Source organism: Rutilus rutilus (assembly GCF_951802725.1).
Source record: "Rutilus rutilus genome assembly, chromosome: 1".
Taxonomy (NCBI): Eukaryota; Metazoa; Chordata; class Actinopteri; order Cypriniformes; family Leuciscidae; genus Rutilus; species Rutilus rutilus.
In genome coordinates this window covers 59,539,381-59,553,907 of record NC_140209.1, presented here as the reverse complement: position 1 = coordinate 59,553,907, position 14,527 = coordinate 59,539,381, and the positions used below count along the sequence as shown (strand labels likewise).

At 38.9% G+C, this 14,527-nt stretch overlaps 1 protein-coding gene across 1 annotated transcript; it reads left to right on the top strand.

Annotated features, from left to right (window-relative positions):
- The first annotated feature begins 11,860 nt into the window (after nt 1–11,860).
- LOC311294876 (uncharacterized protein) lies at nt 11,861–12,826 on the top strand. Its single transcript, XM_084415938.1, has 3 exons — nt 11,861–11,963; nt 12,074–12,161; nt 12,259–12,826. Exon 3 carries the CDS (start codon nt 12,337–12,339, stop codon nt 12,754–12,756), a length of 420 nt encoding a protein of 139 aa, XP_084272064.1. The 5' UTR covers nt 11,861–11,963; nt 12,074–12,161; nt 12,259–12,336; the 3' UTR covers nt 12,757–12,826.
- Nucleotides 12,827–14,527: the final 1,701 nt, after the last annotated feature.

The following is a 14,527-nucleotide window of genomic DNA, read 5'->3' as shown; positions in this document are numbered from 1 at the left end:
TTTTAAAAAAGCACTGAGTTGATTTTTATCATTATAGGGTGGTTGTGTACACACACTGCCAACACACATTTATGTTCAAACACCATGTAAAAGTGACTTTTGCATAATAGGTGCCCTTTAATTTAGTTTTTATTGTAGTGACACATAATCATTTTAATATTACTATTAAAAGTAACTTTCATTTGAAATTATGAAACACAAACAAAATGAAAAGATTAAGGAATAATGAATAATGAATAATGAAATAAAATAACAGAAATGGTTGTGAACAATGTAAGGAGTGAAGATGTGGAAAATGACATTAGTAGTGGAGAAAATAGTGCTGGAAAACAATCACAGTTCAAAATGTGAGGAAGATTTCAGATATTGGGTCACAAGGAATGGAAATCATTGACTCTTTACAAGAAATAAATGACTTTCACAACGTTTGATAAAGTTGTTGATATAAAATAGTTCTTTCCAGATATGGAGAAATATATCAGTGTTGTTGTTGGAAAAAGCAGTGAGCTCTAGTTCTGGATAAAAAGAAAAGATTCCAACTGAAAAAGATTAAATTAAACTAAGGAAATTAAGGAAAAGAAAAGTGCAGATTCACAAAAATATTTACTCTGTGTTTTTTTATTTTCTGCCTTCTTCTTGCTTCTCTATATGGATGTGTGGAGAGTCTAGCCATTTCACTTCAGGGGCCTGTTTCAGAAAGGAGGTTCAACCAACTCTGAGTTAAAACTTGAACTCTGAGATGACTTACCCTGAGATGGGAAACTCTGAGTTTTCAGTTACAGAACAGCTGCAATTAGTTAGTTCAATCAACTCTTGAGTTGACTGACTCTGAGTTAAATGGGACATATCATGCTAAATCCACTTTTTTAGCCCTTAAATGCATTTTGTTGTATATTTGGAGTGTTTAGAAGTACAGAAAAGTTGGAATTATTCTCTTCAGGTGCTTCGTTGATATCTTTATATTCTGTTTTGGCCTTATTTTTCAACCTGTTCCGATTTTTCTGTTCTCTATGACGTTTTGTGAACTATTACGTCACAGTATTTGCAGCGGAACTGCCAAATAAAGACATTGACTTCCAGCCCAACACTTCGAGCAATCCGCCATTTTTATTTCTCGCTGCAATTTTGTAGTCCAAGCTAAAAGATGCAGAAGTTATGAGAGGGTAAGTTAAAATGTTCGGTTGTTGGATGTAGTAACCCACACGCTTCATTACACCGTCTAATGTAGATGAACTGCCGCGCGTGTGACAGGGTGCATGTTTAACTAAAAGAACGAGCAGAGAGACCTGGTCGCGCGCACGCACGCACGCACGCACTCTCTCTCTTCGCAGCCAGGCGAAAATGTAAACAAGACACCGTCTCCAAACTAGACGCTGTCTTGCTCTCTCTCCCTCGCACATATTAATCAAAATAAATCGACACGGTGGTAAAAGGTCGGAAGACCAAAGTTTCATGTGTAAATACAGTAACACACCATTGCGATACATCCATATGAAGACGTTGTTCTGCAGGTTCGTCGTCTTCATTTTCATCTCGCTCGTCCAGGGCCGGATCTAGACATTTGGAGGCCCTAGGCAAAATTCATGTTGGAGGCCCCCCCACCCCCAATAAAACACACTTGAAACAAATATGATTCCTAACCTTTTTATTTATACAACATTTAATTTTAAATTTAGTATATTTTTACTTACACAGTACATAAGTTTGGACAAATTACTATTTGTAATGTTTTTGAAAGAAGTCTATAAATCCTCATCAAGCCTGGATTTATTTGATCAAAAATACAGAAAAATAATATAGTGAAATATTATTACAATTTAAAATAATGGTTTTCTATTTTACTAGGCTATACTTTAAAATATATTTCTGTGATGCAAAGCTGAATTTAGTGTCACGTGATCCTTCAGAAAACTTTATAATATTCTGATTTATTATCAAATGTTAGAAATGGTGCTTAATATTTATTTTATAACATGTGATACTTTTTTTCATGATTCTTTGATTATTAAAAAGTTGTTTTAAAAAAGTCTTCAATATCACTTTTATAAATTTAACACATCCTTGCTGAATATTCCTGTTTTTTTCTGTATTTTTGATCAAATAAATGCAGGCTTGTAGCATAATAATAAACTTCTTTCAAAAACATAAAAAATAGTAATGGGTCCAGACTTGTTACTGGTAGCCTATCAAACTTTATCTAAGCTAATCTCTTTTTTGTTTAATGAAGATGTTATTGTTCTTGTTGTTATTGTTATTTTGCTGTTTTATTCAGTTTATTCACAGTTCCAGAATACCACTTCAGTAGATGAACATGAACGTGCTTTTATAATTTTTCTGCGTTATGGGCAGGATTTTTCCCTCCCATTTAATCAATAATGACTGCAGATATTGTCATATTATTAATATCAGTAATATGTTATTATGTATTGCATTGCTACCTTAAATATGCTATACACAAATCAAGTGGAAGAGAAAGACACGATCGCTACTGAGCAGGAAAAAAAATCTAAACTAATATTCGTATAGGCTATGATGTCAGGGTATTATCTAATCATCAGCATCAGAATATAGAAGATAGACCCATAGATATGAGATCCTATTTGAAACATTTAAAAATGTTGCAGTGTGTTGGTTTTTTAACTTTGAATACAAACGTCTTGTCTTTTACTTTTGTAGCTTTTTTACTAGTCAGCTCTGGACGCGATGTTATTCATTGATTGTACGCGCAAATTCAAAGCGTCGCGTCTGGGCACGTTAATGACGCTCGCGCTCTTTTAAACTCACAAAGCGGTGAATGATTTTTCCAGAAATGACGCTGATCTACAGTAGCCCACAAGTTTATATTTAAAATACATTGCAGCCACACCAAAATCGATGACCTGCATTACGAGCTGTGCTTCTTTGCGTGCCTATTTCTGCTTTTGCTTCGCACTCGCAGCACCTGATGGATGCGTTCGTTGACCGCCTCTGATCGCCTCTGACGTCCCCTCGGACTAAACTGGCTGGCGCCTCTATACAGTCATGGGCTGGCGTTAATGTGACGTAATGTAACAGTCTATGGTTAAGATAAACATCGTTACTATTTTTAGTTGATTAATAGGCTACATTTTGAAATAAATTGTAGATAGGACATTTAGGCTAAATTTTTTTTTTTTTTTTGTCCCTCTGTCTGGGCCCCATCCCGCCAATCGGGCCCTAGGCACGTGCCTAGTTTGCCTTTGCGTTAATCCGGCTCTGGCTCCGGCTCCGACTCTGGCTCGAACATGTAAGGCTGGCTGGACAAGTCTTCCGTTGTTGACATTTTGTTAATAACATGTGAATAAAAAGTTTCTGTGCCGCTAGATAATCGTATCTCTGCTATCAAACTACAAAAATGGCTGAATGTGGTGGAGTTGAACCTGTGCAACCTGGAGAGGGGGCGGGGTATGAAGTGTCTCAATTGTATTTAAAGAGACCGCACCAAAACGAGTTGCTCTCAGACGCACATCAGAAAAGGGGTAGAAAAGAGGCCTGTGGAGCTATAATAATGAGGAATTCAGACCCAAGCATTGCAGTTCCGCTTTATATAGACTACAAATGTATGATTTATATGTAAAAAGGAACGATTTAAAAGCATGATATGTCTCCTTTAAGCACGTGCACCACAACTATAAAAAGCCATTATCAATGGAGCACATATATTATGAGTCACCATGGCAACAGCGCCAGACAAAAAGAGGTCTGCATATTTCTCACCAGCAGAACTGGATGAGCTTCTGCAAGCATATAGAGAGTACAAACACATTATTATTAGGGGAGCACGGGGCACAACCTAACGTGGGGCTAGTTGTAACACGCTTGTTTTAAATACTTCCGCACATGCTTGGAAGACGAAACTTTGTGTATTTACTAGTTGCCATATCAACACTATATAGAAAAAAAAAAGTTTTCATCTCTATTTTTTGTGTTTAGACTAGCAGAAGACACTAGCAGGGTTTAAATCCCAGTTGTGCAGGCGGGGGCATGTTGTAACACTGCGTTATAATGTGCCCCTATTAGAAATATGCTATTATATTCTATACTTTTATTAATTTTATTGAGAAAACGTGAGAAAAAGGTGAATAAAGACTAATTATTTATTTGTTTTGAACTATGTTGTATAGCTGTGTTTTCCTGTGTTCGTAGTCAAAACTCAAAAATGAGTTTATATTTAATTATTAAAAATTGCCAGTATTTTATATGAAAAAGTTTTTAATTGTATTTTATTTAGAAAATATTTTAGTTTGTTTTGTATATTTTTTTATTAGATCAGATAACATTTTAAGCTATCATATGCTCATGTTACAATGTGCCCCACACGTTACAACATGTTGTCACATTTCACTTCCATTATTTCGGGGTATATCAAGAAAAAAGTATATACTGTATTAATAAAACAAAAGCACATAATTGTACTAGACATGTGTGAAATTAATGTGGGAAAAAATAAATACTCTGAACCATAAGTAGATTTACACAAACTGAGAAAGTCAAAAAGCGTTACTTTGTGCCCCGCTCTCCCCTACATATCGGCTCTGGCAGCGAAGGACAGAGAGTTAGCTAGGGAGAAAATAGTTGCTCGAGTCAATGCGTAAGTTTACATTTTAATTACTGTTAATAAAGTGTAGGGTGTAATTAATTACCAAGTAATCTAAATACTGTAATTTAATTAAAGGGATTACTCTTAATTCTTCTGTAATTGAAAGTAAAATCTGATGTAATTGCATTAGACTATAGAACAATTCTGTATATTTAACATACATTTTTAAAAGGTATATTTTTAATGTAACCTTCTCCCTCACACTTTGGTCAATTCAAGAATAATTCATGCAATTGTATATTGTTTATTTGAAAGCATTAAAAGTGCCGTTTATTGTCTCTCCTTTTATAACGTTATTGCTCAAGTGGTTGAGGTTGATATGGGATTTAGTAATTAGTAATAAGTAGACCAATACTTTTGTAACGTAAACTACTCTGGGTTAATGCGAATTAGCTCAAGGATATAGGGAATTTTGGAAATATCAATAATCATAACTCATGGTCATAATTCATAAATCGCATATACGTTTACTTTATAAATTTTCGGTATTTACCTCTTGGCTGGCCTGGTCTCTTTTATCAATCATTCACTTGTCCAGCAAATGTATGTAAGATAGCTTATCACAGTTCAGCCAGGGTATTACCGTATTTACAAACTCCAAGAAAGTTTTATCTTCTGGCCACGAACATCAAACTTTCTGAGTTTATGAATTAAAAACTACTCAAGGTATCTATAATATCGAGCTTGTAGCTTAGATCTTTGATTTCATTGACTTATAAGGTGGGTTTTCAAACACAGAGACAATTTAAAGGATAAATGGGTTTATTAATAAAATGGCACACACTAGAGATTATATAAGCTACAAATATAAACGTACGTAAAATGCAAACAATAAAAACAAACAAACATTTAAACAAACATGACGTGATCGGAATGAATGACATGAAAGAAATAAAGAAATAAAGAAATAAAGAGATAGAGGGTAACTTAATTCACAGACCTACGAGCTAGACACCAGGAATCAGCTGTTAGAGAGAGAGAGATACTTGCGAGATGTTGTACTCTTTCAGTGTGATGCTGGAAAAGGGACGCGCACGTGCGCGCGTGTCCGGCTGGTTTGCGTCTTCTGGGTCGTTTCGCAAGACGATGTAAAGGCTCACTTGAGTTTAACGTTACTGAGAAAGTTCAGATCATTTCCCTTGTGGAGGGGAAAGGCAAGTAGGAACTTAGTTGCAAAGAACGGCAGCTACGACTCGAACATGTGTTGGTCCGAGGAGAAGGCCGAAGCCTTTCCAGAGGTTCCTGGAGAAGCATTGCCGGGGAGAAGAGGAGGAAGGGGTGAGAGCGAGCGATGAGAGATGAGAGCGGAGAGATCTGAGGTGGTCTCTTCTTTTTAAAAGACATCTGTTTACGCCCTCTTTTTGGGACAACAGCAAATCAGATCTTCTGATCTGAGGCGGGAAGAAAGTTTCTTTGTTTGTGAAGAAACTCCTACTTTGACTCATGTGAGAGATCAAAAATAGCATTCATATTTAGAAATATGGTATTTCCTGGAATAAATGCATATTATTGTACTTTGCAGTCAAGATTCGACTCCGACATGTTTTTCCCATGTCACACCTCAAATGACGTTTTTGCATGAAAGAAATACAGGGTTACATAATTTCCTCATAATCACTGGCATAGTGATTTTGATTAACATAATAACATTGCATAGATACCTCAGACATTATCTGGACAATTATACACACATAAAAATACATATCAGAAACACTGTGTGGAAATGTCTGTTTCAAAGTCCACACGTGTTTGTGTGTGTGGAGTATCTGGAATGTCACGAGTCTATAAAGTCACGGGGAGTTCACGCTGAACTGGGGGGGTCCCAGTCACACCGGCGCTGGTGAATTGCCCCGCAGGGAGTAATAATAACCAGAGCTCGTCTTCCTAAAGACAAAGAAGATGTGTTCGACACCCTCATGATTCACTTAATTTGAAAAGCAGCTGGCCGGATGTCATTGTCGCTACACTTTCTAAAGATAGTCATTATTACATTAATCTAATTACACTGTTGAAGATGTCATTTGTAGTTAGTAATACAAGTAACTTACCCAACTGTTATAATATCAGAGGTGAAACTGGAAGAACATTATGTTATTCAACCTAATTTTAATTTTCATGTAGGGGCAATCCTGCAGGTATTAAAAGAACATGGCAGCAGCTGAAAATTAAATATAAAAACATAATTCACTCAAGTAAGGCTTGAGCATATCATGGGTGTAGGCTACCTGACTTTACAAACATTTGACATATTAAATAACTAAATACCATCCAGTGTCTAGCAGTGCAGCAGCCTTTTTGGCTGAGGGAATTCCTGGAGGGACTTCAGAGCCAGTCCCAAAGATCCAAGGGCCTTCATAAAATGTAAGAGGTTTACATATGTGTTATTTTTTATGTAGGCTATTTTTGATATTTCAATTTATTTTACTTTGGGTTGGGTTTTTGGTTGGTCCCAACAGATTCTGATGGTAATATCTGTCTTTTGGAGCCCCAACAGATTCTGATGGTAATATCTGTCTTTTGGAGCCCCCTGTCCCAACAGAACCCCAGGCAGTTGTAAGTAGCCACTCAATACACCAGAAATTATGACAAATAGAGTTATAAAGTGTTCTCAACCAAATGCTCATCTTCACAGGACGATGGGGATAAAGAGTTTCTGCTGCCACAGAGAGGCCTACAGAGGTAATGTTAATATTATGTGTCTACACATCAGTCTACACATTCAGATTTTTCACATTTTTATGAGTAGCCTATAGAATCTAGGTTTAAATCTAAGTATAAACGGGTATTCTTTAGGGATGGGAACGACACAGGATTTGGGAAATCGACTGTCGAGGCCCATGTGTCGACTTTTTGTCGGATTGTCTGCCTTTTTTTTCTTTTTTTTTTTAAAGAGCAGCAGCAATGCGGAGGGTGGAAAATATTCTACATTGTTGGACTAGTTTATTCTAGTCTCAAAAACATGGCTCTAGTGTCAAATTTTGACCATTGAAGCGGTAATAATAAAAACGAGAGAGAGAGTAGGCTAATTTAAAATGTTTATTCAACCATTTTTTTTTTAAACAACAGAAAAGGAGGCAGCATAATACCATCAACTCAACATAACAAATCAGCAGTGAAAATAAAATATACCAATAGGTATCTTAACATTTAGGCCTAATTTTTGTTTAAGAACAGAAGCATATCCACATGTTTGGGTAGAAGGCGACTGCGGAGTCTACTCACGACCAGTCCCGCGGCTGAAAACACTCTTTCCGCTGGCACGGATGTGGCGGGGATGCAGAGGTAGGCTTTCGCTAGACGGCTCAGGTTTTTGAATCTGTACTCATTGAGAGACCACCAGAGCGCAGGATCCTGACTGGATGATATTCCTTCTTCGTTTGTGTAACGTTCTATTTCAGAATGGTCAGATGTGACCGTGTCCCCCATGAAATAGTCCTCTCCGAAGAATGAAACCATTGCATCCACCGGTTTTGCCCTTTTTGCGGGCCCGGACTCGTCACCTGAGACCACACGAAGCCCGGACAACAGATCTCTAACCTTTTCGTGCACAGCTTCCTTAACCTCGTTGGTCGTGAACTTTAGGTGTTTGTGACGCGGATCCAAAAAGGATGCGACGATGGCTGCCTTCTGTGCGGTGCCGGTATTTTCAGGTTCCATTCGAGAGGTGAGAGACTCTGACACTCTTCTCTTAAATTCTGAGACTTTTGGAGACTCCCCCTCGTCCCGCTGCAGGTGCCTGACAAGGAAGGCAATTATATTTTAATAGAATAATTCTCCCCATATAGACTCATACAATCGACAAAAAATAAATAAAAAAAAACACACACACACACAAACTAACCTGGAAAGCAGAGCAGCTGTAATCGGGTAAACGACTGACACCGACACTTCTTTTTCACTGCACAGTGCGGTTGTGGCCAACTTCAGGGCACGTAAAACTGGCAGCAGTTCTTCCATGGTGTGCCAGTTGGCATCGGTGAGATCCAGGGTCCTGGCATCCGACACTTTGGTCACCTCTCGGTCTGACAGAACTGCTGCTATGGTCCAACGTTGCTCGAGCAGGCGTTCAAACATATCATGGATAGAGTTCCATCTTGTCTTTACGTACTGGATGAGACGGTGAGGCTCCTTAAGTTGTATCGCCTGCTTCTTCTTGAGCGCCTCAGACGCAACCGTGCTGTGATGAAAGTGCGAGACAAGACGACTTGCCCCACCGACCACATTGGCTATGGAGTTCAGTTTGAAGCCATCATTGATGGCTAGCTGCAACGTGTGTGCAAAGCATCGGTGTGACTCCCATTCCAGGTGGCGAAAGGTTGCCACAGTTATATTAGTAGCATTGTCGTGAACGCATGCTACAATTTTGTCGGCTATGCCCCAGTCCTCAGCTGCTGCTCTCAGAACATTAGCAAGATTTTCGGCGGTATGCCTCTCTGGCATGGACGCGTGTCTGCAGGATAGCCGTTTTCATTTTCCAGTCCTCAAAATAGTGAGCTGTAACAATCACGTAAGACTCTGTAGTAAGAGCCGTCCATGCGTCTGTGGTGATGGCCAGGTGTTCTGCTGCACAGAGCAATTTACGGAGAGACGCAGCCTTATCCTCGTACATTTTTTCCAAACGCAGAGTCGTCGTTTTGCGACATGGCACTAGATAATCAGGCTCAAGAAAAGCCATTAATTCGCGAAAACCTGCCCCCTCGACAAAGCTGACAGGCAGGACATCTTTAGCTACCATGCTAGTCATTAAACCAGTGATCTTCTCTGCGCGGCGACTGTCCAGCTTTCGCACTCTGAAGGCATCCATGCTGCTCTGTGTCGCTGACGGCATCGGGTGTTTTCTGTCGAGGTGAGCCTGCATCCCTGACGTGGATGTGTGGAACGCATAATCTTTGCCGCACAATTTGCACCTCACTATCTTATCATTAATTTTGCTAAAACTCCCCCACACCTTGCTCCTGTTATTTGCCGCTGCCGCCATGTTGACTCTGTCGCCTGTCACACACACACACACACAGGGTCAAGTGGGGTCAACGGTCAAGTGGCGATCCCATTTAGAAAAAATGGATTGTTTTATTTAAAATGTTTTATTTCATTATGGGAAAAGTGGCACTTTATGATGTGTATTTGAATAGGAAATGTAATAAATTAAAAGCCAAAAAAAAAAATAATGCCCCGCCCCCTCAACATGTCGACACTCTATTTTTTTTGTCGAGTGGAGCATGTGTTGAATGTCGGCCATTTTGTCGAGAAAAAGTCCCATCCCTAGTATTCTTATCTCTCCCCCTGCCCACAGAGTGTGGAAGAACAGCAGGAGGACGGTCCATCAACTTCTGTTGCACAGATGAACAGTTCAGTGATTTTCAGTAAATGCCAGTAAATGTTTAACTCTGTACAATTTGTTTAGAACTACATTACTCTAATCTACTACTGTATTTTCAATTGCCAGTTAAGGAGTTATATAGACTTCATCTTATTAAAAAAAAAAAAATTAGAAAAAAACAGCAGTAAAAATGGCAATATTTTATTTATTAATAAAAGTACTGAAAGAATGAATGAGGTGTTTAAACACCACTTCCTCTTTAAAAAAGGGGAGGAGACCGAAAGAAACTCTAGGTTTACCGAAGAAAACCTGCTCCAGACGTGAGTATAAGTTACCTCTCTTTCAGAAACGGGCTTGACTTACTCTGCTTTCTCAGGTTTGACATACCTCCCATTCTGAAACAGAAAACACAGAGTTTCCCCTCATTTCCGGGTTAACATACTCAGAGTTTTCACTTAACCTCCTTTCTGGAACAGGCCCCAGATCAACCAATAGACAATATCAACATAAATGGAGAACACAGCATCCAAAGCATGCAGTTACAAAAAAAAAAAAAAAAAAAAAGAAATCTCTATATTGTAACATGTTAAAAGCTCTCCCAGTAGGTTTAGGAGAGGATAACAGGATTAAATTAAATCAAAAAGGAGAAACGTAAGCGTGGAGGATTCCCTTTAGTCCTCTGCTCAAGAAATGTGAGCCAACCACTTGATGATGCAAAAATGCAATTATTTTTGTTAAACAAAGAAAATGGAAGTATTCAGTCTTCAGGAGAAGGTCTAGCCAAAACAACAAACAAAAGGGGAAACTTACTTGTAACGGTCATCAGTTGGTGTGCCCTTAGGGATGACTGACGCTAAACAGTCGTTCCAAAGCTTTGCGAGATCCCGAAGCGCAGATGTTTCGGAACGCTGATCCGAAGCGGGATTCGAAACACCCATGTCAGGTGACTACGGCCAAATGAAGCCTCGAAGTGTTTCACCATGGCTGCGTTCCAAACCGCATACTTCCCTACTATTTAGTATGAGAAAAAGAGTAGGCGAGTGAAAAAGTATGTATGAATCCAAAAGAGTAGGCGAGAATTACCTGGGTGACGTACTAATTATCGCGAGATTCGACTTAAGTGCGTTCGAATATGCCTACTTTCCTACTATATAGTAGGCGAAAACAGTACGTGAAGGAAGCAGTACGTTCGAAACATCAGTATTCATAAAAGAGTAGGCGAGAAGTTCCCGGATGGCTTACTGCTTCCAGCCCGATTTTTGAGTGCTCAACCGATGGATACTCTTCTATCCCAGGAGGCCACGTGAGAGGATACGTCATAAAAAAGAAGAAGAAGGATACGTCATACTCGAACATGACGCAAATGATGATGGACGAGAGTGTTTTCAAATGTGAGTATTACAAATCAAATGATCGCATGTGTTGAACTACTGTACAGTAAACTGTTGCATTGTTGAAGGTGTAAAGACGCTATATAGTAGCCTATGGTAAATTTGTGATTTTGCTGTAAATCACATTTTATTATGTATAAGTTAGCTAACAGAGGAGCTCCAGTAAGGACACATACGTCTCCAAAGTGGATTTGCATACATTTTAAACCGTATGCATCTTAAATACAATTACTAAATGTCTATTTAATATCTGGTAAGAAAATCTAATACAAGAAATGCATATTTCTACGTCTAATAGATATGAAATAGACATCTGAGTGATGTATGTGTACTATTGTTTAAGAGAATTCACTGTTGTCAACACTGTTTTCATTAGACGAATGTTTAATAAATTTACATAAAGTAACTAAACATAAGTAATCTATTTCATTTGTTCATTAGTACTGTTGAAAAATTGTGGAACATTTATGATCAACATGTAAATGTAGTATTGAGCTTATAAATCACAGAGGTAACGTAAATCTTGTCTGGATGTTACAGGGACGGATGAGCACACACATCTGCTTATCCGGTGGAGAGTGGCTCATGAAGCCCTCTTCGCCGTAAAGCAGAATGCTGCCATCAAAGGTTTTGAGTGAGTATACAGAAATAATTAAAAATCTATTTAATTGTTTATTTGTAGTATATTTCAACAGAGATATTACAGCACTTTTTTGATCCTTGATTTCTCTGCATTTGCTGCAGATCTTTTGTGGTGGAGCAGGACCTACAAGGCAGGGTGACGGCAGCATTTGTAAAAAAAAATTGGGAAAACCTTAAACAAAAATACAAAGTAAGATCATTTTGTTACTTCTAATACAGAAATGAAATGATTACATATTGTGATGTTAAAATGACTGCTTTTGTATCATGCTTGTGCATTTTTGCAGGATCTGAAATGTCCGCAGACAGGGGTGAGCACTGAGGATGGAGGGGCCACAGCAGAATCCTGGAAGTGGTACGCTGCCATGGATGAGGCAATTGGGGGAAGACCCTCCATCACTCCTCCTGCCCTCGTTGCCTCATGTGGGCCGGATGTTGCTGTGGCCTCTTCATCCTCAGTGAGGCCAGAGCCAGCAAGAGCCAGGAAAAGGGTGAAAGATCTGGAGGACCTGATCCAGGAGATGGAGGAGAGGGAAGAGGAGAGAGAGAGGAAAGCAGCTGAGAGGGAGGAGAGACTGTGGAGAGAAATGGAGGAGAAGGAGGACAGAAGAGAACGGGAGAGACGAGAGAGAGACGAAAGACAAGAAAGAGAAGTAAGAGAAAGAGAAGAGAGATGGCACCGGGAGGCAAGCGAGAGAGAGGAAAGGAGAGATAAAGAAACAAAAGAAAGGGATGAAAAATTCCTTTCTGTCCTTGAAATCCTTGCGAAAAAATTAATTCAATGACAAAAAACATCTTATGATCATTTACACATTTGGGTTAAAATGAATTCAATTATATATATATATAGAGAGAGACACACAGTACTGTGCAACAACAACAAATGGTGGACTTTTGTACAATACTATGTATATAAAACAAACAATTTCTAGGCATTCACAGTAGCCTACATTATAGACTTCTAGCAATTTAGTGATACTTTAAGATTGTGATCAAATTCATAAATTAAATATTCATGAAGTGATGAATAATTAGTGAATGTGTGGTGTAATAAAAAATAAATAAAAAAACACTTTAAAACAACAGTTTTATTGAAGTGTATTATATGACTTCTAAATGCACACAGAGCTCATGCAGGGATTTTCAAGGCAGGTCATGGAGGGTTCAGTTCCAGCACACCGCCGGTGTGTGTAGGCTACACTCATAGAGAATAATGTGTTCAGTTTTTAAAGATGCGGCACTGCGCTTCGTGTCCGGTGTGCGACGTCCGAGAGAGAGAGTGCACGTCCGGTGAGCGATACCTCGAGTTGTCCTAGACGCGACGCTTCTCGTCCGGTGTGCGAGCCCCTTAGCCGCGGCTACAGAGCGACGAGGCAATAACGTTAGTTGAGTTATGTTTTCCAGCTGCGCCATGCTTATCATATTATACAGTGCTCTACTGGCTGAAGTAGTGAGAGTTAAAGAAGCGGGTCTTCAAGTCTTCAAATTGTTGAACCTCTAACGTTATATTGCTATGTTTTCTCCAGGTCATTTTGAATGGACAGTTTTGTCGCTGATAAGCTAACTGAGTGGCAGCTGTCTGAGCTGACAGAGAATTTTACAGGTGAGCATTTTACTCTTATTGCCCTTATATCATCTCCCTATACCTAATTTTTTTTTTAATAAGACTTAAATGTGTCAGTGCAAGATTTTGTGAAAGTCACAAATTCTTCGCCAGTGGGGTATGCACAACCCTAAAAGATTATTGTGCCTTGTCTTTAAGCTGTTATGCATAAGAATGGGCAAGATAGTCACCTTTGCATTAATGTCATTACACTTTTTAATGAAAGAAAAGAGGTCATTCACACAAAATGGGTAACGTTAATGCTGCAAAAGAACCACATTAGTTAACTAGCAATTTGGGCAAAAAAAAAAAAGCCACTGCATTCCCTTGAAAAGTGATTATTTGTTAGCTTGATAACGAAAGAGTGTCTGGTGAGTGGTTCACAATTGTCTCAACTTATTAACAATACTCATGTTGTCTTGTTTTCTGTCTTCCAGATGAAGACATAGATGAGGAGGCATTTCTTCTCTTTGATGAGGACACTATCAAAAATCTTGTCCCCAAAGTTGGCCCCAGGCTTAAATTCCTGAGGCTCTTCTGAGAATTGTTGTTTATTTTTCTATTTTTTATTTCTAATATTGTTCACTAGTTCACACTTACAAATAAGTCAGATAGAATAAATGCGTATTTGGCGTGCTGTCCGAGGAGAGGGCTCCGGGCTCGGTATTCGGCCCGAACCCAGAGTACTCCCCCCGTATTCCTGGCTGAGAAAGATTGAGCCAAGATTGAGGAGTCGGGGTGGTGGAGGGATGCTGGAAAACTGTCAAGGAATATTAGGTGAGTTGACAGAGTGGATATATATATACTTCTTGTCATGCTGATTAGGGTAGACATAATTGTTTGATGACGAGTAGATTGGATTGATTATTTGAACGTGCTCCTCCCGAACTTTGTTTATAAAACATCATTTATTACAGTGTGACCTAAAATAAATAGGAAAATAAACATGTCCA

What these genes read in the sequence shown, in the direction of transcription:
- LOC311294876 (XM_084415938.1), top strand. Translation starts at nt 12,337, where the DNA reads ATGGATGAGGCAATTGGGGGAAGACCCTCCATCACTCCTCCTGCCCTC.